Source organism: Giraffa tippelskirchi, chromosome 8 (genome assembly GCF_054371585.1).
Source record: "Giraffa tippelskirchi isolate mGirTip1 chromosome 8, T2T-mGirTip1v1.2.pri, whole genome shotgun sequence".
Lineage (NCBI taxonomy): Eukaryota > Metazoa > Chordata > Mammalia > Artiodactyla > Giraffidae > Giraffa > Giraffa tippelskirchi.
Window position 1 is genome coordinate 36,102,234 of NC_137282.1, and position 26,197 is coordinate 36,128,430.

Below are 26,197 nucleotides of genomic sequence, written 5' to 3' on the forward strand. Positions count from 1 at the left end.
GAACAGAAGTAGAGATTATTCATGGTCTCCTTGTGACTGAATCGGAATGCCCTAGTGACTAGTATCCTGGGTTTAGGACTGTGACGCTTACTCCTTTATGAAAAATGCGCCCATTCCTACCTCTCAGGATCTTTTTAGGGAACACAGCAGTTTTACTGGAATAGCATGCAGATTGAATTAAAGACAATTAGTAAGAGGTTGTCGGGTGCATTTTTTTAGGTCTTATAAAAATGATCTATAATCTCTGAATCTAGGAAGAGGCTTTGCCTGTTGGCACCTATATATTCTCAGGTTCCAAGTTGCTGCTTATGCTCACCTGGATCCTTCTCACAGTAAAAAGAGGGGATCAGAAGTGCCTCCAGAAAGAACTGTACCGGCATATTTACTTTGCTCATATATCTCTAAAAGTTACCAATATTTTTATGCTTAGAAAAAGTTTTTACAGGCAACAGTTGTTGTAAGAGGGGGAAAAAAGCAATCTTGGCTACTGCAATAGGTTAAAAAACAAATGCTTCATTCCGAATACACTAACTTCCTAATCCGTAACACCTATAAATATTACTTTATGTGGCAAAAAAGTGAATTTTGCCTTATATGGTGTAAATTGTTTTCAGTTAGAGATCTTGGAAAGAGAGAATTATCCTGCAGTATTCAGGTAGGCACTAAAAGCAATCTCATGTATCCTTATGAGAGACAGGCAGAGGATGTTTTGAGAAAAACTCAGAAGTCAGTCCAGAAATCAAACATCACCAACTAAATGATCAAAATCAGCATCACTATTAATTTTGTAGTATCAGATGGACAGAGCATAACCTACTTACTATGCAGCCAAGAATGAGTAATCCGAATCTAACCATGAGGTTACATCAGACAAACCCCAGATGAAGAACAGTGTGTTTAGTAAGGAGGGGGAGTGGGTTGTATTCCTCAGCAATGCTAATGTCCCAAAGACAAAGACAGGCTGCGGATGTGTTCTGAGCTAAAGAACACCAGGGAGAAACATGGCAAATGAATGCAGTACTTACCTCTGGACTGGATCCCACGTTGCAAGGGGGAAATGCTATGGGTCAGTCCAGTTAATAAAATTAGAATACAGATCATAGATTTGACACAAGTACTCTATCAACATTATATTTCTGTTTTAAATTTATTTTAATTGGAGGATAATTGCTGTACAGTGTTCTCTTGGTTTCAGCCATAGGTATACATATGTCCCCTCCCGCTTGAGTCTCCCTCCCACCTCCCACCCCATCCCACCCCTCTAGGTTATCACGGAGCACTGGGTTTGAGCTCCCTGCTTCATATAGCAAATTCCCACTGGCTATCTGTTTTATCAACATTATATTTCTTAAGATCAATCATTGTACTGCAGAGAATTTCTCTCCATTCAGATAAAATTATCCAGAAAGAGAAAAACACAAGGTAAATGAGGGAAAATGTCATAAAGTAGATCAAGGGTTTACAGGACTTTTTCACTATTTGTTTTCTGCAAGTTTTCTTTTAAATGTGAATTTGTTTCCAAATAAAAAATACAATATATTTTAAAATAGGTCATTTTAAACCTAAGCATTGAATGGAAAAACCCATACGAGTTTGGTTTAACCAAACTCTTCAAAGTGTTAGTGATGTCAAATGGGATCTGAATGTTGAAATCCTCAGATTCTTTCACATGCGTGATGGGCTGATGCAATTCACGTCATCTGCCTCATTGCCCATGACAAAGAGAATTATGGAATATTTAGATTTTTCAGACAGTGGAAATCACTCTCTAAACCAATGTTCTGGTACACTGAATGTTAGCAAACTCTTCTGCTCTTTTTACATGCAACAAGTTCACTTATGCTATTACATATATTTTTTAAAAAATATTGTCATAGCATCCAAAGTTTCTAAATCTCCATCAGCGTAAGCGAGCTTCCTATTCACTCTTTTCCCCCTTTGTATAAAGTCAACAGCATCTGTCCTTCATTTCTTGCCACCCTATCTGTTACACTCACTTTAATTATTGAGGAGAGTAAAAATCAAATTTGGCCTTGTGAAATAAAGAGAAATTCTCTTTCATATGGATATGAAGACCACAAACACAGAACTGCAGCTAATATGTATATTTCTCCTCATACCATGGCTCCACAACTACTAGTTTTGGTTCTAGAGGCAGCAAAACTGATTAATTTATGATTTTTTAATTTCCAAAGGGTTTGGGGGTTCCCATACAATATCTAAAATAACAACAACAACAGCAAAAATCCATCTGCAATATAGACAATACGTATTTCTCTCCCCCTTAAATACATGGGCACTCAATTGTCAGAAAAGAAAAAAATACTTTCCCATTTCTCTGTGGAATTATTCTATAATTTGGCTCAGGCCCAGTTAATTCCATTACATAATATTCCATTAGTGATTCTGCTTTAAAAGTTTAATTGTCAAAATTATAACTTAGCTATAAAACCATAATTTTTTTCATTATTGTCAACAGAAACTATTAGTGATGAAACCATCACAGTAAGTGTGAAATAAAACATAATTACAATTGACTATAAGAAAAATATGAGACTGTTACTTTATCAGAAACGAATGCATCATTAGTCATAAAGCTTTCTTCCTTTTGTAATGTCGTTACATCTTAAAAACTCAAGTGTTATATATCTAAACCTTTGCATCTGCTATTTTGTCATAATTTTTTAAAAAATATATGGTAATTATCCTACTTATCGAATTCATCTCAGCAAAGTCCAGTATGATCCACTGCTCACCCAGGGCTACCTTGGTGTGAACCAGGGGAAGAGGGAATGGTGCAGTGGAAGAGGAAGAAATTCACAAACATGAGAAATCAACAAATCCTGGACGTGGCAGAAGAAAATGTACAAGCAGTAAGCATATGAAGCAAAAATGTTTTAAAAACCTAACCTTCATCATGAACATAAATATTCCATAGCTTTCCTTCCAAAGGACCCTGGGCACGTGGGCGTCAGCCGCTGTGGATCAGCCGTGAAGAGTTGCTGAACTAAATCACTTGGTCTTTTTTTCCAGGATTGACATCTTCAAGTATGTGATCTACGGAATTGCAGCTGCCTTCTTTGTGTACGGCATTCTGCTGATGGTGGAAGGCTTCTTCACCACCGGGGCTATCAAAGATCTCTACGGGGATTTCAAAATCACCACTTGCGGCAGATGCGTGAGCGCGTGGGTATGTTCTCTGTCTGCGCTCAGAGCTTCATGCAGGTTTATTTCAGTAGCACTCTGGTGTTTGTATTCATCTGCCAGGGATGGAAGTAATATGTATATATATATATATTTTTTTTTTTTTAAACACAGTAACATTCCCTCCTGTGATGGCTATTTAAAATCTTAATGATATGATTTTCTAATTTAAGATTATTACATGTGAAAATTCAGGTTCAAATTCTCAAATCATGTGCAATACAACTCGTTTCGCTTCTGGAGGCAGCAAACTGTTGACTGATTTATATTTTGTTTTTCCCAAATGACTCTGGGCTTCCCAAACAATGTTTAGAACAATAGAAAAATCCATCTGCAATTTATAGATAATGCATGTCTCTCCTCCTTAAATATATGTTTCTATATTTTACTGTAAATTTGGGTGGGAACTATGTAATTTCTGTTTAGTTTTGATGTAAGGTAAGAATTACCCTATATTATACTTATTTAGGTTTTAAATTCTTATTGATATTTAATGGTAAATCAAACTTATAGTCAAGAGATAATGCAGTGCAGAAAATTTAAGCACAAGAGATGAAAATTAAGAGTAATATGGTTTAAAGTACTTTCATATGTTTATGCAGAATAATTTTCACAAACTTGGGAGCTTCCATTTTTAACTAACATATTTTTCTTACTTCCTATTATTATATGAGAATATATACTTAATTACAGCATGTATTTTCTATTATATAAGGAGTCTCTAATAAGGATGGTGTAATTTATTTCAGTCTTACAGAAAAGTTCAAAAATATGTGTTAACCACCAACTGTTTTTTCCACCAGCTTGTAAAAGTTGTATTATTCGCTCAGTGTCCATAATGATAATAACATGAGAAAATAGTTTGCCCATGTTATGGGTATTTGTTGTTGTCTCTGCAATAATTTCCTGTAAGGCTCTTTTGGAGGACACTGTTTATTGTAATACTGCAGTGTTAGCCTAGGCAATATCAAATTACAGACCCAAAGGAAGTTAGGTTAAAGATCTTGGATTAATAAGTAAGATATGAATACTCACTGGGCCATTTTTAGTGTACCTAAGGGATTTCTCTATTAAGAAGGGACATTGTGATTTTAGGTTCACTTGTACTCTGCCAAGGGCTTCTCTGGTGGCTCAGCAGTAAAGAATCCGCCTGCCAATGCAGGAGACGTGAGTTCGATCCCTGGGTTGAGAAGATCCCCTGGAGAAGGAAATGGCAACCCACTCCAGTATTCTTGCCTGGTAAATCCCATGGACAGAGGAGCCTGGCAGGCTACAGTCCATGGGGTCACAAGAGTTGGACATGACTTAGTCACTAAGCAGCAACAAATACTCTGCCAATAGAGTATGATGAATTCAGTTAATGATAAACTTTTTCTTATAATTAGGACAGTATCACTATAACACCACTGTATGTCTTAGCAAATCACTTAACTCCTCCAGATCACAGGTTACTCTCTTACATCATAAAGACACTAGATCATCTCTAAAGCTCAGTCTAGCTCGAGGAGTCCCTCATTCTGAAGCACTAGAATCATAGAGAAAAAGGGTCTCTGAGCACACTTTTACTGTTGAGGAGTGACCTTGTGCCAGGAAGAGGGCAACTGACTATGTTGTTTCATTGAGACGGTGAAGTTTCTGCATAGGATTGTAGCAGAAACAAAAAGTCCTGGAAGAAAACGCCTGCCTATGTGTCATTAATGATTATCTGCTTGCCATTCAAACATTTCAAAGATATCTCAAATAAGGATTTTTAAAGCAAAACCAGGAGCCACATTTTTTTTTCTATAATAGTAACAATTTTGTCACCAGTCCCACTTACCAGCCCAGAGTGGTGGTGGCAGCGGCGTGGGCTCCCCCAGAGGCGAGGCAGCAGGGACTCAGCCCCACACCGTGGCCCACCCGCTCCTTGAGAACGAGCGGAACTGGGGCAGAAGCAGAGCTGCGCTCGTGTGTTTTGCAAAAGCATCAGTGCAGCAGGGAAGGCGCTGAGTCAGGCCTGGGCTGTCCCCACACGGGCTCCAGGCAGGGGACCAGCGCCTGCAGGAAAGAGACCAGCCCCACGGCTGGAGGTGGGCAGCGGCAGCTGCGGACCGCGCAGGGCACCACCCTGTCAGCCTCTCTTCCCGCCGCACACCCCGCTCCCTGCTCATGCAGGACTCAGGGCTCCATGGAATCAAAGGGGAAAAATAATAATGTTTCATCAGTCACACTGTCCTGCTACTTATGTTTTTTGCTTCCCCGTTTCCATTCTGCTGCTCCCCCCCCCCAAATTTGTAGATAAATTGTATCTTATAGTCTACTATTTGTTTTATGGGTTCACCTGTTAGCCTGTTTAATCAGTCTTCCTTAGCTTTAAAAATGTCTTTTTGAAGATATGTTGATGAATTTCTATTTGGAATTCTGAGTAATATTAACAGGTGGAAAACACTTTTTGAAACAACCATATTACAATATTATAGTATCAGCTTTCAGAGTTAGCATTGAAAGAGAAGCATTATTCTATCCCTGTTTTTTCATGCTGCATAAAATGTAAAATGGTCACTAGTAACTGATTCTACCCACAAAATGGAATTGTGCCCAATGCATAAATGCAGTTTATTTTAAAGCAGCATTGCATCTCTGAATAGAAGATGCTAAATGCGATTCTCTGTTCCTAATGAATCTCTTGAAAACCTAACTTGACCTGCATTATGCACTTGTCTCATGCAGCATCAAGAGCACTTCAAATTCATTTCAGATTTTTAATGCTGTCCTTAGAAATCCTAAATGTGAGGCTCATAAAACACGACAACATGGTATTAACCTTTAGGGGTGAGGACCGCTAGTTTATTAAGAGCATGTGAAAAGTTATTTAACTATTCTAAGTAACAATTTTTATCTAAATTAAATAGTAAATGGCACCAACATGAGTACAAGTCAAATATTACTGAATATATTAAATGTAAAGTTAAATTTGATAAATATAGAAATATTTTATTTCCTTTGAATTTCTTCCCCATTAAGTTTTTAAACCAAAAAATATATTTATTCGGTTGTGACTTGGGAGATATTCAGTGGCTCACTTCAGATATCTCAATGGCTTGAAATCTTGGGATACTTGTTACATCCGTCACTAAGTTATCTTGTTCTAAAAATTTCTCATTATGACAGCAATATGGATCTCAAATTTTATCTATGCTAGTTCTGACACATCAGATTTTTAAGCCCAGCAGCTTTGAAGTAACGGAGTTCTTAAATGTGCTACTTTCCTTGGAAATGAAGACATTTATTTCCATAAAGCTACATGCTCTAAGTATTCTATAAGACAGTAAAAATTTTTAAAGTATATGCATTCATTCGCTAGGGCTGCCGTAACAAAGTACCATGAACCGAGGGGCTTAAACAGCAGAAACATATCGTCTCACATTTCTGGAGGCTTCAAGTCCAAGATCAAGGTGTCAGCAAGAGTGGCTCCTCCTGAGGGCCGTGAGGAAGCTCTGTTCCTCTGGGCTCCGGTGGGTGCTTGCGGCAGCATCACCCCGCCACGGCCTCCACCTTCACCCGGGGTTCTGTCTGCATGTCGGCTGCTCAGATTTCCCTTTCGGAAGGACCCCAGTCACACTGGGCTAGGGTTCTCATTTTTAGTTTGCTTACCTCTGCAAAGGCCCTGTCTCCAAATAAGGTTACATTCTGAGGTACAAGGGGTTAGGAATTCATCATAGGAATTTCAGAGGAACACAATTTCAACTCATAACAAACAGCAACAGTTATAACAGCAACAGTATGCCCCACACAGTGTTTATGTTGCACTGTGTGTGTGTGTGCGCGCGCGCTCAGTCATGTCTGACTCTTTGCGACCCCATGGACTGTACAGCCCACCAGGCTCTTCCGTCCATGGGATTTCCCAGGCAAGAATACTGGAGTGGGTTGCCATTTGGATCTTCCCAATCCAGGGATTTAAGCCATGTTTCTTGTATCTCCTGCATTGGCAGGTGGATTCTTGACCACTGCACCACCTGGGAAGCACACACAATGTTTAAAGCAACAAAAATAAGCAGTTACTTTTTACCCCATTTTACAGGTAAAGAAACACATGTATTTACAGTCATCCACTGTATCTGAGGGGATTCGTCCCAGGACTCATGTAGAGACCAAGACCCACAGATGCCTGAACCTCTTATATAAAGCAGAGTAGTGTTGTATTTAACCTTACACACATCCCTCCGTATACTTTAAATCATCTCTAGATTACTTATAATACCTAATACAATGTAAACACCGTAATTGTCAGTATAAATGCTATAAAATAGTTGCTGGCATGTGGCAAATTGAAGCTTTGCTATTGGGGATTTTCTGGCATATTTAAAAAAGTATTTTCCGTTCATCACTGGTTAAACCAAGGATGTCAAAAAGGAAGACCAACTGTATTTATTATTTTAATCTCTTCTATTACCCTCAGATATTTATAGATTTTGGCTGCAGCATATTAGACTAGTGTTCATAAGACATACTCTGTAGAATTACCTTTACAGAGTGTATCATGACTCACGGCTCATTTCCTAACTTTAAGTTAAATTTTAATAATAAATCCAGTATTAATAATAGGAAATGTTTGTTAGGTACTTATATATGCCACTTGCTATGCATGGGACTTTACAAAATACTAGGATATTTAATCCTCCAAACTATGTGAGTAGGTATCAGTATTATTGAGATGTAAATATTAATAATCACCTTTATTTCACAGATGATGAATCTGCCACCAAGAAATGAGTACATGGTGGGTGGTGGAGTCAATTTGGATTCAAGCCTGTGGCACAGAGCCCCTCACTAACCTCATAATCAGGATTTGCCTTGTAATTTTATGTTTTATTTGGGCTAATTTCATAGGAGAATTATCTGGCTATGAGAGTTTTTAATAATTCACCAGCCACTTTTGTTTTATACTTTAGTGAGATCATTCATTGATGGCTGGAAAGTTCCTTCATTGCAGAGATGTCCTCATTTTAACCTTGACTTTTATCCACAATTATGAATTATCTCTTTTTATAAGACAAGGGTGCTCTGTGTGAGAGGAAATAACTCAGTAGTCGATTTTGATGACCGCCTCTAAAAGAGTCTTAAGGTAACTTTCTAAGTAAAGTTGTCATCAAGGAACTCTGCATTCTAGTCTATCTCTAAAATTCAGTGTCTTCAAAAGTAAAGTTTTAAAAATAATAACACCATTGATCCCAAGACTGTCAAGCTCCTCAAATAAGGCTTAGTCTCTCTCTAGGATATTCTAAATCTAACCTCAAGAAGGCAACATCATTTTTTTTTTCAGATTATAGCAATGCACCTTAGCACTCTCTCAATAGGGCATAAAGGGGGATGGGGGAACATAAACTGCTTCAAGCACAGTGGTAATATTTAGAAATATTTGCCGCAAGTATCTGAAGTAGATCTCACGCATGCACTTATGGTTTCAGAACTGAACTGTAAATACAGGACAGTGGACCAATCTCAGTGTGCCCATGCAGTTATTAACTGTGCTGGCACATAAATTATGGCAAAAACAGAAAACATGGGTCTCATTCTTTTCAGGTTTTGAGCATAAAAATGAACAAAAAATTTTGGTTAGCCTTAGAAGATGACATTGACAGAATGGGAAAATTTCTTATAAAAAGTAAAGTAGGAATTTTTAATTCAAAATACTTAAAACTGCTAGAAAGCAAAAATAGAAAAAAAAAAAGTCTAAATCATCCTGCTTCCTCCCCAGTCATCATAGGTTGTGGTTGGAATTCAATTCATATAAAAATAACTTCTCAAAAATATTGAGCCAAGATTTTGTTTTGTGTTCATTTTTGTTCTTTCGATTATTCAAATCATGAATAATCTTCAAATCTTCTGCTAAATTGTTCTTTTTTAAATTTGTATATTCAGTGGCATTTTAATTCTCATTAGACTTCTCTATATATCAGGTCATCCATCAGATCATCCTAGGATATAATTTCATAGCATTTATGAAATGCTTTGTGAAATGTTCCTTATATTTTTAGAAGACTTCCCTATAGCTCAAATGGTAAAGAATCTGCCTGCAATGCAGGAGACCCCGGTTCGATCAATCTCTGGCTTGAGAAGATCCCCTGGAGAAGGAAATGGCAACCCACTCCAGTATTCTTGCCTGGAGAATTCCATGGGCAGAGAAGCTTGGTGAACTACAGTCCATGGAGTCGCAAAGGTCAGGCACGATTAAGTAACACACACATATTTTTAAAACCCTAAAGCATTTTTTCAAAAATAAACTTTTAATTTTACAATAGTTTTAGATGTACCGAACGATGAAGATGGTACAGAGAATGTCCATATATTTCAAACTCAGTTTTCCCTAGTAACATCTTACTTTAGCATGGTACATCTGTCACAAGTAGCGAGCCTCTATGGAAACATTACTATTAACTAAAGTCCATGCTTCGTTCAGGTTTCCTTAGTTTTTACTAAATCAAACGTTATTTTTCTCTTCTAGTATCCCACTCAGGGAATACAGATAGCATGTACAGTTTAGTCATTTCTCCTTAGGCTACTCTGATCTGTGACATTTTCCAAGACTTCCCTTGTTTTGATGGTCTAGAAAGTTTTGTGGGGTAGTAATTAGGCATTGTATAGAATGTACCTGAATTGAAATCTGTCTGGTATATTTCTCAGGATTTGGACTGGGGCTTTGGACTTTGGAAAGGAATACTACAGAGACTACTTTCTCATCACATCATTTCTCATACATTTAATGAACTGTTGAAAAAGGAAACTAGAGACATGAAGGAATACTGTCTGATTCATGTCTTCCTAAACCAAATAGTTCTGTTAAAAGCAATCCTGTTATACACATAAAAGCAGGAAGTAGAATGATAGTTGCCAGGGGCTGAGAGTAGGGAAATGGGGAGATGGTGATCAAAGGGTACAAACTTTCGGTTATACAGAATGAATAAATTGTTGACGGACTTGCCTAGAGGTCCAGTGGTTAAGACTCTGTGCTTCGACTGCAGAGGGTAAGGGTTCAATCCCTGATCAGGAAACTAAGATCCCACATGCCACGCAGTGGAACCAAAATAACTAAATAAAATAAAATGTGAGGAAAAATATGTTAAAATACAGTTATCATAGATTAATTGTACATAACAGGATAATATTCTGTTTTCGTTTTTTACAGAATATTTAAAACTCTCAGTTTTTTATTTAATTAATATAAAACTAAATCTTAGAATTTGATGCCCACTGAAAAGTTCTTGGGAAAGATTGAAGGCGGGAGGAAAAGGGGATGACAGAGGATGAAATGGCTGGATGGCATCACCGACTCGATGGACATGAGTTTGTGTAAACTCTGGGAGTTGGTGATGGACAGGGAGGCCTGGCATGCTGCAGTCCATGGGGTCGCAAAGAGTCGGACACAACTGAGCGACTGAACTGAAAAGTTCTAAGGATATGTATCTATAACGAATTTTCAATTTCTGCTTATAAAGATACTCTAGTTTAAATGAAGTCACTTGCACATGTAGATTTTTTTAATCAAATTTTATAATAAAGCTAGAAATTCACCTTAAGGATAGATAGAAAATATCCTCCAATTCATAGACTTTATGAATCCTAATGTGGCATCCTGAATCCATTCACTCACAGTAACTGCTTCTACTGTGAGTAACCTCGATTTTATATGTTCAAGTGACACTGAAAATAGAAATACGTTTTTTTCAGTTCAATTCAGTCGCTCAGTCATGTCCGACTCTTTGTGACCCCATGAATCACAGCACACCAGGCCTCCCTGTCCATCACCAACTCCCGGAGTTTACCCAAACTCATGTCCATTGAGTCGGTGATGCCATCCAACCATCTCATCCTCTGTCGTCCCCTTCTCCTCCCGCCTTCAATCGTTCCCAGAATCAGGGTCTTTTCCAATGAGTCAGCTCTTCGCATCAGGTGGCCAAAGTATTGGAGCTTCAGCTTCAACATCAGTCCTGCCAATGAACACCCAGGACTGATCTCCTTTAGGATGGACTGATTGGATCTCCTTGCTGTCCAAGGGACTCTCAAGAGTCTTCTCCAACACCACAGTTCAAAAGCATCAATTCTTCAGCGCTCAGCTTTCTTCACTGTCTAACTCTCACATCCATCTACTGGAAAAATCATAACCTTGGCTAGATGGACCTTTGTTGGCAAAGTAATGTCTCTGTTTTTAAATATGCTATCTAGGTTGGTCATAACTTTCCTTCCAAGGAGTAAGCGTCTTTTAATTTCATGGCTGCAAGCACCATCTGCAGTGATTTTGGAGCAAAAAAATAAAGTCTGACACTGTTCCCACTGTTTCCCCATCTATTTCCCATGAAGAGATAGGACCAGATGCCATGATCTTAGTTTTCTGAATGTTGAGCTTTAAGCCAACTTTTTCACTCTCCTCTTTCACTTTCATCAGGAGGCTCTTTAGTTTTTCTTCCCTTTCTACCATAAGGGTGGTGTCATCTGCATATCTGAGGTTACTGATATTTCTCCTGGCAATCTTGATTCCAGCTTGTGCTTCCTCCAGCCCAGCGTTTCTCATGATGTACTCTGCATATAAGTTAAATAAGCAGTGTGACAATATACAGCCTTGACGTACTCCTTTTCCTATTTGGAACCAGTCTGTTGTTCCATGTCCAGTTCTAACTGTTGCTTCCTGACCTGCATACAGGTTTCTCAAGAGACAGGTCAGATGGTCTGGTATTCCCATCTCTTTCAGAATTTTCCACAGTTTATTGTTTTCCACACAATTGGTTCAATTGATTTTAATGTGCCAAATATTTCCATACATATAAGAGTTATAATTTAAACAGGCTACTGGATTGGGGATTCAATGATAACTGTGGATTACAGATGGTCTTTTGCAATACTGATTGTTTAGTAGATACCTGTCTTTTCCAATCAGAAGGCTAATGCCTGCTGTACTGGGAATAATCTCCACACAAAAGATTTTTATTTTATCATTTCTTTTAGGAAAAAAAATAGTTGTATTTTTCTGACTTTGCGTTTAAACCAGTAACGTTTTATGACACATAAAATTTTACCACATTTTTGAGACTCAATTTCTTTATCTTTTTTCTCATTTTAAGATTAGCTACCATAGTTTATGTTTTTTAATTACTTTATGGGGAGATGACATATATTAAGCATATAAAAATCAGAAGCTCACTGAGGAATGAATAAGCCTGATGGTGGTGGTGGTTTAGTTGCTCAGTCGTGTCCAGCTCTTGTGACGGCATGGATTGTAGCCCACCAGATTCCTCTGTCCACGGGATTTCCCAGGCAAGCATACTGGAGTGAGTTGCCATTTTCTTCTCCAAGGGATATTCCCCACCCCAACTCCCACCCCCCAGGGATTGAACTCGCGTCTCCTGCATTGGCAGGTGGTTCTTTACCACCGAGCCACCAGGAAGGCCCATGTCTGAGCCTAGTGTTATTATATTGGGATTCTTGGTCAGAAGACCATTTCTCAGATATTTACAATGTAACTGACAATAAAATAGCATTCACTAAAGGGAAATTTCCTCTATAGTAATATTTGTTGGAAAAGAGGCTGGCGATGTTTTATCTCTAATATAATTTGATTTGATGATTTGAATTCTGCTTTCACTTGAAAAAGTAAAGCCTACATAAGCACGCACATGCTGAGCACACTGAACAGGGATGGCTTACAGTGTTTGTTCAGAGAGTGGTTAAAATCTTCAAAGACATTGTTGGCCAGTATATCCCCAAGGCCTTGTATAGTACACATTGTTGACACAGGGGACATTTTAATTATTAATGAATTAAAGAGTAAAGGACTTTGATCAAGGGTTTGGAAAATAGAAAGTAGCTCTATAAGTAACCTGAAGGATGCAAATTAGAATGAACTGTTTAGAATACTGCAATCATCCAAGTGTTAGATAGGGCAACTGCAAACTCATGATGAATACTGTTTTATATTCTGAAGCATTTTAGTTTGATTTGTTGAATGAATAAGACCAATGCAAGGTAATAAAGAAGACCATTACAATTAGTGTATTTTAATAGATTTTATTTTTTAGAGCAACTTTAGGTTCAGAGAAAAATTGAACAGAAAATATATTAATAGAAATTTCCTAAATATCCCCCACCCCGACATATAAACAGCCTCCCTCACTATCAAAATCCTGCCCCAGGTGGTACATTTGCTATAATTAATGACCCGACATTGACACATGATAATCACCCAAAGTCCATAATTTACCCGAGACTTCCCTCTTGGTGTTGTACATTCGGTGCATTTAGACAAGTATCTGACACATATCGGCCTTTACAGTGTAAAACAGAATAGTTTACGGCCCTGAAAATCCTGTGCTCCACCTGTTCATGCCCCCACTCCCCACCCTTGGCAGCCACCTATCCTTTTACTGTCGCCATAGTTTTGCTTTTTCCAGAATAACATATAGTTGGAATCCTACATTATGTAATCTTTGCAGACTTTTTTCACTTAGTCACATGCATTTAAGGTTCTTCCATATTTTTCTGTAGCTTTATATAAGTCATTTCTCTTAGTGCTGAATAATATTCCATCATCTGAATGTAGCACAGTTTATTTCTCCATTCAGCTACTGAAGGACATTTTAGCTGCTTCCACGTCTTGACAATTATGGATAAAATGGGTATAAACATGGCAAATAGTTTTTTTTAAAGCAAGTTACTGATCACCACTTGTGCCAAGATAGTTTTAGGCCATAATGTTGACAATAATGATGATTGCATATTTTCAAGTAATTTACATAATAACGTAAGTAATTTTTTCTTCAGTAAACTTTACACTGTGTGCTTTACACAGCCTACTGAGTTCAATATTGTTAGTGCTGTTTCATTTTGCATTCTTAGTGACAGCATATTCAGGTGTCCATTTGCTTTTCTTTGACTTGGTATTTTCTCATATTAGAGCTGTGGTTCTCAACCAGATGCCGTTTCCCCACTCCTTGCCTTCTCCTCCCAGGGGACACAGAAATTTTGGTTATAGTTATATAAACTATTGTCTATTGAGTAGAGACCAGGGATGTTGTTAAACATGTTGCAATACACAGGGCACTCACTATCCATAACAGAGAATATTCTGGCCCAAATTTTCAATAGTGCTGAGTCTGGGAAATCTTGATTTCAAATTTGGGTCATATCAGTCCTTCACTCATCTATGCATTTGGCTATTTTGTTGACATCGGCATGGATTTCTGGCAAATCATTCCAATTGTGCTTTTTTTTTTTTGACTTTAGGTGTGGTACCCTGAAGAGCCTAAGGAAAATATCAGAGTTTTCACATCTCATGTATTCATCTCATGTATTGATGAGAGCTTTATTGATTCCCATAGAGCAGTAGTTCTTCATGTTAGATGCCCATTAAAATTGTCTGCAAAGATATTGTAAACACAGATATAGTTGTCAAGGACAAAGCCTGATCTCTTTTTCCGATTTGCCAGATGATCCTCCTGTGTGTCCACGGTTGGAAACCACTGTCAGAGGCCATGACCCTCCGCTCACGCTCACCCAGTGAGACTGCTGGATGACCAGATCTCTAAGCCTGGAGGTGTTTCTGCCTTAAAATCTACAGCTGTTTCCTCTTGCTGTTCAAGTGGGGACATGGTTGAATTGATACTCTATAAATCCATTCCCAATGAGGAAATGTCATTGAAAACATATTTTTGTGAAATGAGGGAGCTCTGAGTTAAAAAAATACTTTAGCTAAGTATTTTTATAAGCTGTGCTGTCAAACACTGATGAGAAACAGACTTTATAGACAGTGTCCTGAGTGGAACCCAACAGTAAATGTTTGGTATATGTTTGCATATACCCATAGATCCATTTAATTCATGTCACTGAAGTTTGAGGCTGCGTTATGCCCGAATTTATTCATTATATCATAACATTAAATTTCGTATATGGCTAATTTTTTCAGCGATTACATAGTCCTTAGACTCAGAGACTCTTGGAGTCAGAGTCAGCTGGCTCTTTTTCATCAGTTCAGCTAACGTCTGAGATGTTATTTTTACCCAGACTGGTACACATCTACTGAAGTTCCCCCAGAAAGTCTATGGCTCAACCAAGTGTGATTTTTCTTAGACATCAAGCTTAAGTTCATAGGCACTCAGACGAAAAATGAATTACCTTTTACAAGTCACTCTCAAATTAAATACACTGTAATCTCAAAGCTGCATCATCAAAGGATGATCATCTGTTTTAACCTTCTTCCAAAGACGAGGAAAACCTTGTTTCTTGCAGTTCTGTATTTCAGTCTCCCTTCTAAATTTCAAACAATGATTAGAACATCTAGGTTGAAATCAAAACAATAATACATATTTTTAAAAATGTTAAGCCACTAAGAAGGAATTCACAGCAACATTGTTGAGTGTAATACTAACACATATTAGACCCTCAACAAATGTATTTTGAATAAAAATAAAAACAAAACAAGAACTATGGTAACAAGAAGGTGCCTATTGTGAAAGTCATTTGCAAGTTCTGATGAAATGGTACTCAATAATGATGTAATAATAAGATTGCTGGATAGTAATTATGAATCTGGCACCAGGTCTTTATCATTTAATGGCATTAAATGACATTAATGTCATTAAAAAATGACAGCTTTTACCATCCAAGATCAACAAGTTAACTAATCTAAACCAAACCAAAGAAATTTTACAGAGATATTTTTCTTTGTGAATTAGGAGGAAATGGTCAGTGTTTTAATATAAGTGAGAGATGCATTGAACTGTGGCTGAAATAGGAAAAGCCAGTGAGTCCACTTTATATATCAGACTTCCGTAAGACCCATCCCTCTCTCCTTTCTATAAACAGGGCCACTGCTGTTTAGTTTAGAAAGTAAAATATATTGTTTTTCAAGGCAATAAACACCACATGCAAATAAATAGTTTACAAAATACTTCATAACAATGTACGGTGACAGATGCTAACTAGACTTATTGCAATGACCGTTTCACAATATATACAAATATCAAACCATTATGTTGTACACCTGAGACTGATATAATGATATATATCAATTATACCTCAGTTTAGAAAAAAAGAGTAGCTCATTTATTTAATGCTCAGACAACAAAATACCTATCTGTCATATTACTAGCAGTGGAAAGCTAGAAATAAGATGAGAATCATGAGATATTTTATTACATATAGAGAATTTTTACCTAGAATCACACTTTAGCAATTTAAATAATTTTTCAATCAGTAATTATCAGATTCTAAGGGCAACATAAAGTAGGAAGACAGACTTATATTTTTAGCATGTTTAGTATGGATGCTTTAGCGACTGTGAACTCCCTAAAATGTAACTGCTTTGTACTCCAGCTCAGAAGTAAAGTCTTTTGTATGTTAGAACAAAAGTTAATGCACTAGTCCTCATGAAAACATGTTATTTCAGCAAAGATTGATTCTACAAAATTCAGATTTATTACTGTGCTGCGACATTATAGCAAACACGGTTTCAGAATTCATTCCTTCCATTGCCTTGTGAAGTAGCAGCAGCAACACAGTTCAGAGAATTCCAGGCCAGTTTGAGTGTAAACCCATCGAATTCAAAGTCCCATTCTACCCCGACCAGCACCATCAAAAGAAGCTTTTGAAAAGTCCCCTGGGTCGGAAAAACAAGACAGAACGTAGCCAAAAGGCATGCTGATTCCTCTCCTGTGGGTTCTGAGTTGCTATCACCCCCCAGAGGACCGGGCCTGGAGTGGCAGTATCATGTTCATTATTCTTGAGACTGTAAATTAGCACTGAGGTCTACAATTCTGAATAATGAAAATGTAATAAACAGAGCTTTTTCCTCCCGGGAGTTCCATTAACAGGATTTCTTCAGTTTGGGGTGTTTTCCAGACTTTCGAGAGGAAGCCCTCATTAAATAATTTTCCCAGACTTGAGAACTTCTCATGCTTTTTATTTTCTCCAAACGTGAAATGAAGCCTAATTTCCTTATTCTATACATTCCTATCCTTCAGGCAAGATATATGTTTGGTGGTAGGAGTAATATCACAATAATACTACCTAGAATAAAAAAAAGTACTAATACTTTGTCTGGGCTTCTTAGGTGCCAGGTTTGATGCTCAATGCTCTCACCGTATCATCTCATTCCAGCCTCTCTCTACAATCACACAGTGATTGGAACTGTAGATTACAATTGTGATTGTACTTTTAGATCAGTTTAGCAGGCATGCTCTGCTAAATTAATCACAAAGGGGCATAAAGAGCAGCCTAGACTCAATCCAGTTCAGAAATCTGTGCCTTTAACCAGTATGCTCTAAGGCCCCCTTTCTTGCTAAACAAATGTGACATTTAGGCTGGGGACACAGTAAATGAGTGGCATTTCAATGCTTGATAAATCAAAGGTAAAATTAACATACATTAAAGAAGATTTAGACTTAAGGTTTACAAGTCATTAAAAAAGAGGAGTAGAAATACACACTCATATCATTATATACCAAAATGACCTGTGAATCATCGTACTCAGAATGTTAAATGTAAACATGATTAAGTAGCTTAAATATTTATGATGTGAGATTGTGCCCATTTAGTTGTCATACAAAGTTACTGACAAAGTTTTAACTCACTGAGCAGGATCACCTCTTAAATTTATCAGTTAATGTTTTCTAAAGTTTAAAAAATGTGTGGTGAGATTTTTGGAGATGAATACATGAATGAACCAGGCATTAAGATGCAGATGGATAATTCTTCCTTTGTCCATCAGAACCTGTGTGATGCAGTTTTCCAGCACCTTTCTTCCCATGATCCGTAATGTTCACCATCTCTCAGCTTCTTTACTGGTGGCAAGACCTACCGGAGTTGTGATCAATATTGAGCTGTGTAGGCTAAACACAGAATCCCTCCTTCCCAGTAGATTTTATGTTTTCTGTCTTGACTTTTTCTCTGTTGCAGTTTATTATGCTGACATACCTTTTCATGCTGGCCTGGCTGGGAGTCACGGCATTCACCTCACTGCCAGTTTACATGTATTTCAACCTGTGGACCATCTGCCGAAACACCACCTTAGTGGAGGGAGCGAATCTCTGCCTGGACCTTCGTCAGTTTGGTAGGTGGATCCCTGGCTGAAAATACAGCATCTCATACAGTTTGCCTCATTTTAAAATAGTGTAATGGAAGAGAGAAAACAGCAACCCACCCCAGTATTCTTGCCTGAAAAGTTGCATAGACACAGGAGCCTGGCAGGCTACAGTCCCAAGGGTTGCAAAGGGTTGGAAATGACTGAGCAACTGAGCAAACTAGTGTAAACCACTTTGGAACCACCATTACTTCTACCCAAGAGATAGATGCATCAGAATCTTCATGTTTAAGTCATTCTTTCAAAACCAAGCTAAGGGAATTTCAGAGTGATTGCAAGTTACTTTTATGACATGATCCGTGTAGTGTTTGCATAGTATTTTCATTCTCCCCTGATAAACTATATAGTCTGTGAAGTCTGCTATGAAGATCACCTAAGAAACATATACTTCATTGTTTTCTGAAACAGGGAAAAAAGCTAAACTTTACCATCTCATAATAACAAAATCAAATTCTAAATCAGTAGTCCTCTTAGGTTATTTTTATTTAGGGCTAAAACCTCATGAAATAATAATGTCTTATGTGTATAAGCGCTTACAATAGTTTGTATATGTTTGCCTGTTTAGTTCTCACAATAATTCTATGTGGTGGATACTATGATTATCCTCTTTATAAATGACAAATCTGAGGTGCCAGGAGGTTAAATTTCCTGTCCAAGGTGACACAGCTGGTAAGTGACAGAGCCGGATTCACTCCATCCAGTTTCAGAGTCTGTTCTTGGTTTGAAGTTAGCTGCCTCACCTGTTGAAACAAGTACCGAACTATGAATGTGGAAAGTTAAGTCTAATCTCACCTAACCTGTTTGGAATTCCATCCCATCATTTATAATAATATGGGGGCTACAGAATTTATAGAAGATATGCAAAGTCAGGTGCTCAAACTGATTTTTTTTACAACACAGCTGTTAGTGGATTGCCATTCCCTTCTCCAGGTGATCTTCCTGATCCAGGGATCGAACCCAGGTCTCTTGCATTGCAGGCAGATTCTTTACCATCCGAGCCACCAGGGAAGACCATTAAAATCTGTAGAGTGTTCTAAATGTTTTTCTCTAATGTGGGTGTCCCCATACTTCAGGCAAGTGGGAAACTTTTCAGTAGATGGGATTGCAAGCCTGTGGCTCTGAGGTTAGACTTTAGACAGACTGTAAGGTATGGTCAAACCAGTCCATCACCAGCTAGCCCTATGTTCCAAAACGGTGTCCACCTACACTCTTGTTAGAAGGAGTTCCAGCCGCCATTGTGTGATGCAGATGAAAATCAGGATGATCTGCTCTGTGCATGGGATTCTTGGCAAGAAGATGATGGAAGGAATGTGGACAGGTCTTCCCTGGGGAAAGTGTTAACCTGGAATCATGTCCATGTAAACACAGGAAAAGGAAACTTTGGCACCTACTGCTGGAGGTCACTGGAAAATAGCTGCTCGGAAAACCACAGCCCTAACTTCAGCATCCCCACCCCCAAATGTCTTCCTTTAAAATGTCTTCCTTTAATTCTTCTGATCTGAAAAATTAAAATTGGAAGAGATGTGGCTAGTCTCACAGAGAGGGTTGCCAGGTAAATTACAGGACACTCAGTTAAGTTTGAATTTCTGATAAGCAACATATGTTTTTAGTCTAGTACATCTCAGATATTGTAGGGGACATACAGCTGGTAAAGCATGATGATGATTAAAGCTGCTCTTTGAACCTTAGCCCTGTTACAGCATAGGTCATTTCAGTCACTCAGTCATGTCTGACTCTTTGCGACCCCACTGACTGCAGCACGCCAGGCTTCCCTGTCCATCACCAGCTCCCATGGTGCTTATTTAAACTCATGTCCATCGAGTTGGTGATGTCATCAAACCATCTCATCCTCTGTCATCCCCTTCTCCTCCCACCTTCAATCTTTCCTGGCATCAGGGGCTTTTCAAATGAGTCAGTTCTTCACATCAGGTGGCAAAGTATTGGAGCTTCAGCTTCAGCATCAATCCTTCCAATGAATATTCAGGACTGATTTCCTTTAGAATGGATTGGTTGGATCTCCTTGCAGTCCAAGGGACTCTCAAGAGTCTTCTCCAACACCACAGTTCAAAAGCATCAGTTCTTCAGTGCTCGGCTTTCTTTATAGTCCAACTCTCATATCCATACATGACTACTGGAAAAACCGTAGCTTTGACTAGACGGACCTTTGTTGGCAAAGTAATGTCTCTGCTTTTTAATGTGCTGTCTAGTTTGGTCATAACTTTTCTTCCAAGGGGCAAGTGTCCTTTAATTTCATGGCTGCAGTCGCCATCTGCAGTGATTTTGGAGCCCAGAAAAATCTGCCACTGTTCCCCATTGTCTCCCATCTATTTGCCATGAAGTGATGGGACCAGATGCCATGATCTTAGTTTTCTGAATGTTGAGCTTTAAGCCAACTTTTTCATTTTCCTCTTTCATTTTCATCAAGAGGCTCTTTAGTTTTTCTTCGCTTTCTGCCATAAGTGCGGTGTCATCTGCATATCTGAGGTTACTGAAATTTCTCCCGGCAATCTTGATTCCAGCTTGCGCTTCTTCCAGCCCACCATTTCGCATGATGTACTCTGCATATAAGTTAAATAAGCAGGGTGACAATATACAGCCTTGACGTACTCCTTTCCCGATTTGGAACCAGTCTGTTGTTCCATGTCCAGTTCTAACTGTTGTTTCCTCACCTGCATACAGATTTCTCAGGAGGCAGGTCAGATGGTCTGGTATTCCCATCTCTTTAAGAATTTTCCACAGTTTGTTGCGATCCACACAGTCAAAGGCTTTGGCGTAGTCAATAAGCAGACGTAGATGTTTTTCTGGAACTCTCTTGCTGTTTTGATGATCCAGCAGTTGTTGGCAGTTTGATCTCTGGTTCCTCTGCCTTTTCTAAATTCAGCTTAAACATCTGGAAGTTCACATACTGTTGAAGCCTGGCTTGGAGAATTTTGAGCATTACTTGACTAGCTTGCGAGATGAGTGCAATTGTGCAGTAGCTTGAACATTCTTTGGCATTGCCTTTCTTTGGGATTGGAATGAAAACTGACCTTTTCCAGTCCTGTGGCCATTGCTGAGTTTCCCAAATTTGTTGGCATATTGAGTGCAGCACTTTCACAGCATCGTCCTTTAGGATTTGAAATAGCTCAACTGGAATTCCATCACCTCCACTAGCTTTGTTCATAGTGATGCTTCCTAAGGCCCACTTGACTTCGCATTCCAGGATGTCTGACTGTAGGTGAGTGATCACACCGTCGTGATTATCTAGGTCTTTAAGATCTTTTTTGTACAGTTCTTCTGTGTATTCTTGCCATCTCTTCTTAATATCTTCTGCTTCTGTTAGGTTCACACCATTTCTGTCCTTTATTGTGCCCATCTTTGCATGAAATGTTCCCTTGGTATCTCTAATTTTCTTGAAGAGATCTCTAGTCAGGAGATTCTGAAGCAGTTGATCCATAAACCAACTGGAGCAAGGATAAATAGGAGTGAAATTGCAGCTTTTTATTTCTTCTTACTAATACACTGTTTTCAGCGTTAGTGGAGAAAAATTGCTCCTTTGGGCAATATGCTTTTATAGATTAACGGAGGCTTTGTACCAGCAGAATACTTTTAGATCATGACTTTATCTGGAGCATAGTTATCCAAATAATTCTGATGCCTACACCATGACATTAATGGACCAAACCAATGAAGTAGCTACAATTGAATCTGAAGATTCTGGTGGCTAGATCCCATTGAATTCAGATTGAAAATGTTTTAAATTGCTTGAGGCTTGAATAGTCTTGATCTTCCATTCTTAGTTTTATTTTTCATGATTATTATCAAGCAACAAAAGCTGAGGAAGAGTTTTTCTATTACAATATAACATAAAAGGAAACTCACTTAGGTTTTATCCACTCAAGTTTCTTTTTCTCTCTCTGGGATCCTGGAAATATTTAAAATGTTAAATTGTAATTTTCTGAATGTTGTAGGGATTGTGACAATTGGAGAGGAAAAGAAAATCTGTACCGTCTCTGAGAATTTCCTGAGAATGTGTGAATCCACTGAGGTGAGTGTTTTTACAGACTTTAATTTTGTCAGAATTTGAGCTTCATTTTGTTATTTGAAGAATATATAATTAAAGCGACATCAAATTCCCACCTTTTTCTTTCAGAGGCAAGTTCACTTGCAATGTTGTTGTGCAGGGGGATGAGAAAATAAATAAAAATGAGATACTCTGCATATTTCAATAAAAAATTATGATAAAATTTTTTTTCTAGAAGCTATCATTTTAATGAAAGTTGAAAAATCATAAGGCTGTATTTTAAAAGATATGCCATAGCCTTTGTGGTTATAATATTACTGGAAACCATCATTATTAATCATGATCTCATCTTTAACATGAAATTATACTAAAATAGTGCAGTTGCAAAGATTTAAATAACTTGTAGGAGAAAGATACTGTGAGGTGCACTTCTGTTAAAGATGAGCAGGGTTCGTACTCACGAGGCTCCGGACACCTTCTCACTCTTCTGTTGTAACCCGGATGCATGTCTGTTTCTCTGTGGTTTCTTTTGCAGCTGAACATGACCTTCCACTTGTTTATTGTTGCCCTTGCCGGAGCTGGGGCTGCAGTCATCGCTATGGTAAGACCTTGAAGCTCTGAAGCTTGGTTTTTCACTTTGCCTGTAAAGACAATCATTTGCCTCTAATATCCAAAGTCTGTAGGAATCGTATGTATTTTAGCATCATTTAAAAAAGAGAGGGGGAGAATGGGCAAATAAATAAGTGAAAAATAAGGCTTAACCTAAAGAAAGATACTCGTTACAATAGAAGTAATACTTAGTAATCAGTTGAAGGATTCAAATGCTCCATAATATTGGTAACACTAACCAAAATAAGTAAATTCCTTAGCATTTTAGATATGAGACTACTATTAACATAAAAAATCATTTATTTAGCATATACTACATATCTATCAATGGAATATTCGAATAACTTAATTAATTCCTTATCTTACATTACCCTTTTTTCCTCCTTACAGAGTCATTTATGAGAAAAGGATTAATTTATTTTTCTTCACGTAAACCTTAGTAGTTTCTTGTCTTCTGTATATAACTTTCTTCAAAAATATTAAGAACAAGTCCTGAAAGTCAGGTTTTACCAAGTTTTGAGGACCTGAATTTTGCCAGATCGAGTGTCTTTGTAACTCACCATGAGTTCCATTTTGTTCAGTGGAAGGCCAAGTGGCAACAATGAACAAGGACCCTGCACATTGTAGGAGCTTTTGCAGCCGGGTTCCTCAGTCCTTATTTTCGTGTCCTAGAATATAAGTAGCAGAGAGCTCTAGAAGGTGCCCAGTAGCCTCACTCATGGAATAGCTACTTCAATACCCAGAAATGATGAGTTAATTTGGATCTATCTAATTCCTTTCCTTATGGTGCCAATACATTGTCCAATGTGTTAGTGAAAGGAACATTTGGAAAAAACTGAGTGCTTTTCTCTTATCGAAGACTAAAAACAGGAAAGCAGAGACAATGTATTTTCAGCGACTCCATAAATACTTTTGTATAAAGACCTGACTCTGTTTTATAAAAGTGTTTTCAAAAATGTGTATATGTGTCACTTCAGTCATGCCTGACTCTTTGCAACCCCATGGACTGTAGCCTGCCGGTGGGGCTCCTCTGTCCATGGGATTCTCCAGGCAAGAATCCTGGAGTGGGTTGCCAACCCAGGGATTGAACCAGCATCTCTCATGTCTCCAGGTTATTTACCACTAGCACCACCCTATTTTCAAAAATACCTGATAAAAATAGCCATATCAGGCAATAGTGGGTTTTCAGATATTTTAATGCTGTATCATATTAAATGCTCAACATTGTGGATTCGGTGTATGAACGTCTCCATAAGAATTTCACCTCAGAATATGAGATGCTTAAAAAGATCTCGCTGCCTGAGTAGTTGAGGAGTCACAATAAAACAATAAGCAAAAGCCTTATATTCTTAACATAGAATCATCCATAGGTTCTGGGCAGTGATATCCCAGACCCCATAATCCCAAATAACCTGGCTATGAGATAAGAGGACATATCTGTTCACCTACATCCACACACATTTCTGCATGATGGATATCCATCATGCAGAAATCTAGGGACGTGTATCTTCAAGCAATACACACCCATGTATAAAACATCTATCAAATCATTTTCTGAAAAGAAGTATATAATAAAGCATTTGTTTGCATTTGCAACATACGTGTGTATAAAATTCTGTGTAAAAACACTTGCCTTCAGGCACACATTAGTGAAAAGTACCTATCTGAACAAAATAGTGTTTAAATGACTCTAAAAATGCTTCCTCTAAAGTGATTCTATTATCAAAAGATTTTAAGATGATAGAAAATTTAGATGTTATATATTTCTTAAGTAATCTTTGCATAGATTTAGGAATTAACTTATAAGTAAATTTTATTTCAAACAGCAAGAGTTTAGAAGATTAGTTTCTTAAGTAGTAAGCATCCTTTTAGATATCTAAATAAAGGCAAAGCATAAATTCCTTAAGAAGTAAATAACTTCTACATATTAATTTATATTTAATTATGTTTATGTTTCTGGAAACAGGGAAAATACTGATAGAACTACTTCTATTGTTTCCAGTATTAATATAGCTACCATAGCACTGCTATTAGCTAATATTTCTTTAAAATACATCAAATGCTTTATCAGTACTTGTAAGATAGCAACTGTCATTAACCTCAACACATCGCATGCAACTCTCACAAGACAGCTACCATAATTATTTCTATATTAGAGATCAGACAATTGAGATTTCACTCTACCAAGGTATTTAAAAATCCTCTGTAATTTAAGGCAAGGGTTGTAAGACTTTGGACTAAGATTCATGTATGCTCTACTCTGCCTGCGTGCGGGACACCTGGGTTTGATCCCTGGGTTGGGAAGATCCCCTGGAGGAGGTATGGTAACCCACTCACGTATCCTTGCCTGGAGAATCACCATGGACAGAGGAGTCTGGCGGGCTACAGTCCATAGGGTGGCAAAGAGTTGGACACTCCTGAGCAGCTAAGCAGGGCATAGCACTACTCCATTATTTTTTATTATGTTAGGAAGATCTGTCTGCTGACAAAAGTAGTCAACTTAGCATCTCTAGATTTCAGTGATCAGGATCTGCTGAGGTCCGATAACACGCCTGAAGCTTGCATTAACCTAGGGCCAGGTGAAATGTCTGAAAACCTGCTGGGAAACTCCAGTCTCTAAAATAGAGTAACGTTGACATTCTTTTCAGTATTTCACTCATAGATTCTTAGTAATAATTTAAGGGTCATATTTTTCTCAAACTTCAAAGGGAAAGTTTCTGAACATCTAAAAATAAATTCATTCCTATGGCAAATATTCTGAGTACCAGCTGCTTGATAAGCACTCTCCAAGGCCCTTGATATTTTCACAGCGACAACAACAACACAAATTTGGCTATGTGTACAAGCCTTACTTAATCCACATACGTATAGTGATTAAGCTTTCACTATGAAAATGCAAGAATATAATTCAGAGCTCCTACTTCCATGTGGCTTACAATTTCTAAACAAATGAAGCAAAATACAGAATTTGAGAGGAGTTTCATTGCTTTACTGTATCGCTGTATCAAAATTATTTTGTCAAAATTCCTTTCTACTGCCTATTGACTGCCTGAACATGAACCTAGTACAGTAGTCACCATTCAGAACTTACCTTGCATTCTTTATGTTCATCCCTACTTTTCTAGAATGAGCCTAGCTCCTGTCTTGATTAATCAAAATTTTCAAGTTCTTCAAAAAACTAAAAATAGAATTACCATATGACCCAGCAACTTCACTCCTGGGTATATATCTGAAAAGAAAAATTACTAGTTCAAAAAGATACATGAACCCCAGGG

General features: G+C 37.9%; 1 protein-coding gene across 13 annotated transcripts in view; it reads left to right on the plus strand.

The window, feature by feature from the left end:
- Positions 1 to 26,197, plus strand: part of GPM6A (glycoprotein M6A) — a 253,502-nt gene that overhangs the window by 223,578 nt on the left and 3,727 nt on the right. For all 13 annotated transcript variants that reach the window (XM_081523879.1, XM_081523882.1, XM_081523885.1 and 10 more), the window contains 4 exons: positions 3,034 to 3,190; positions 18,127 to 18,280; positions 22,261 to 22,337; positions 22,849 to 22,914. In XM_081523879.1, coding sequence (XP_081380005.1) covers positions 3,034 to 3,190; positions 18,127 to 18,280; positions 22,261 to 22,337; positions 22,849 to 22,914 — 454 coding nt within the window. The remainder of the gene's footprint in view (positions 1 to 3,033; positions 3,191 to 18,126; positions 18,281 to 22,260; positions 22,338 to 22,848; positions 22,915 to 26,197) is intronic.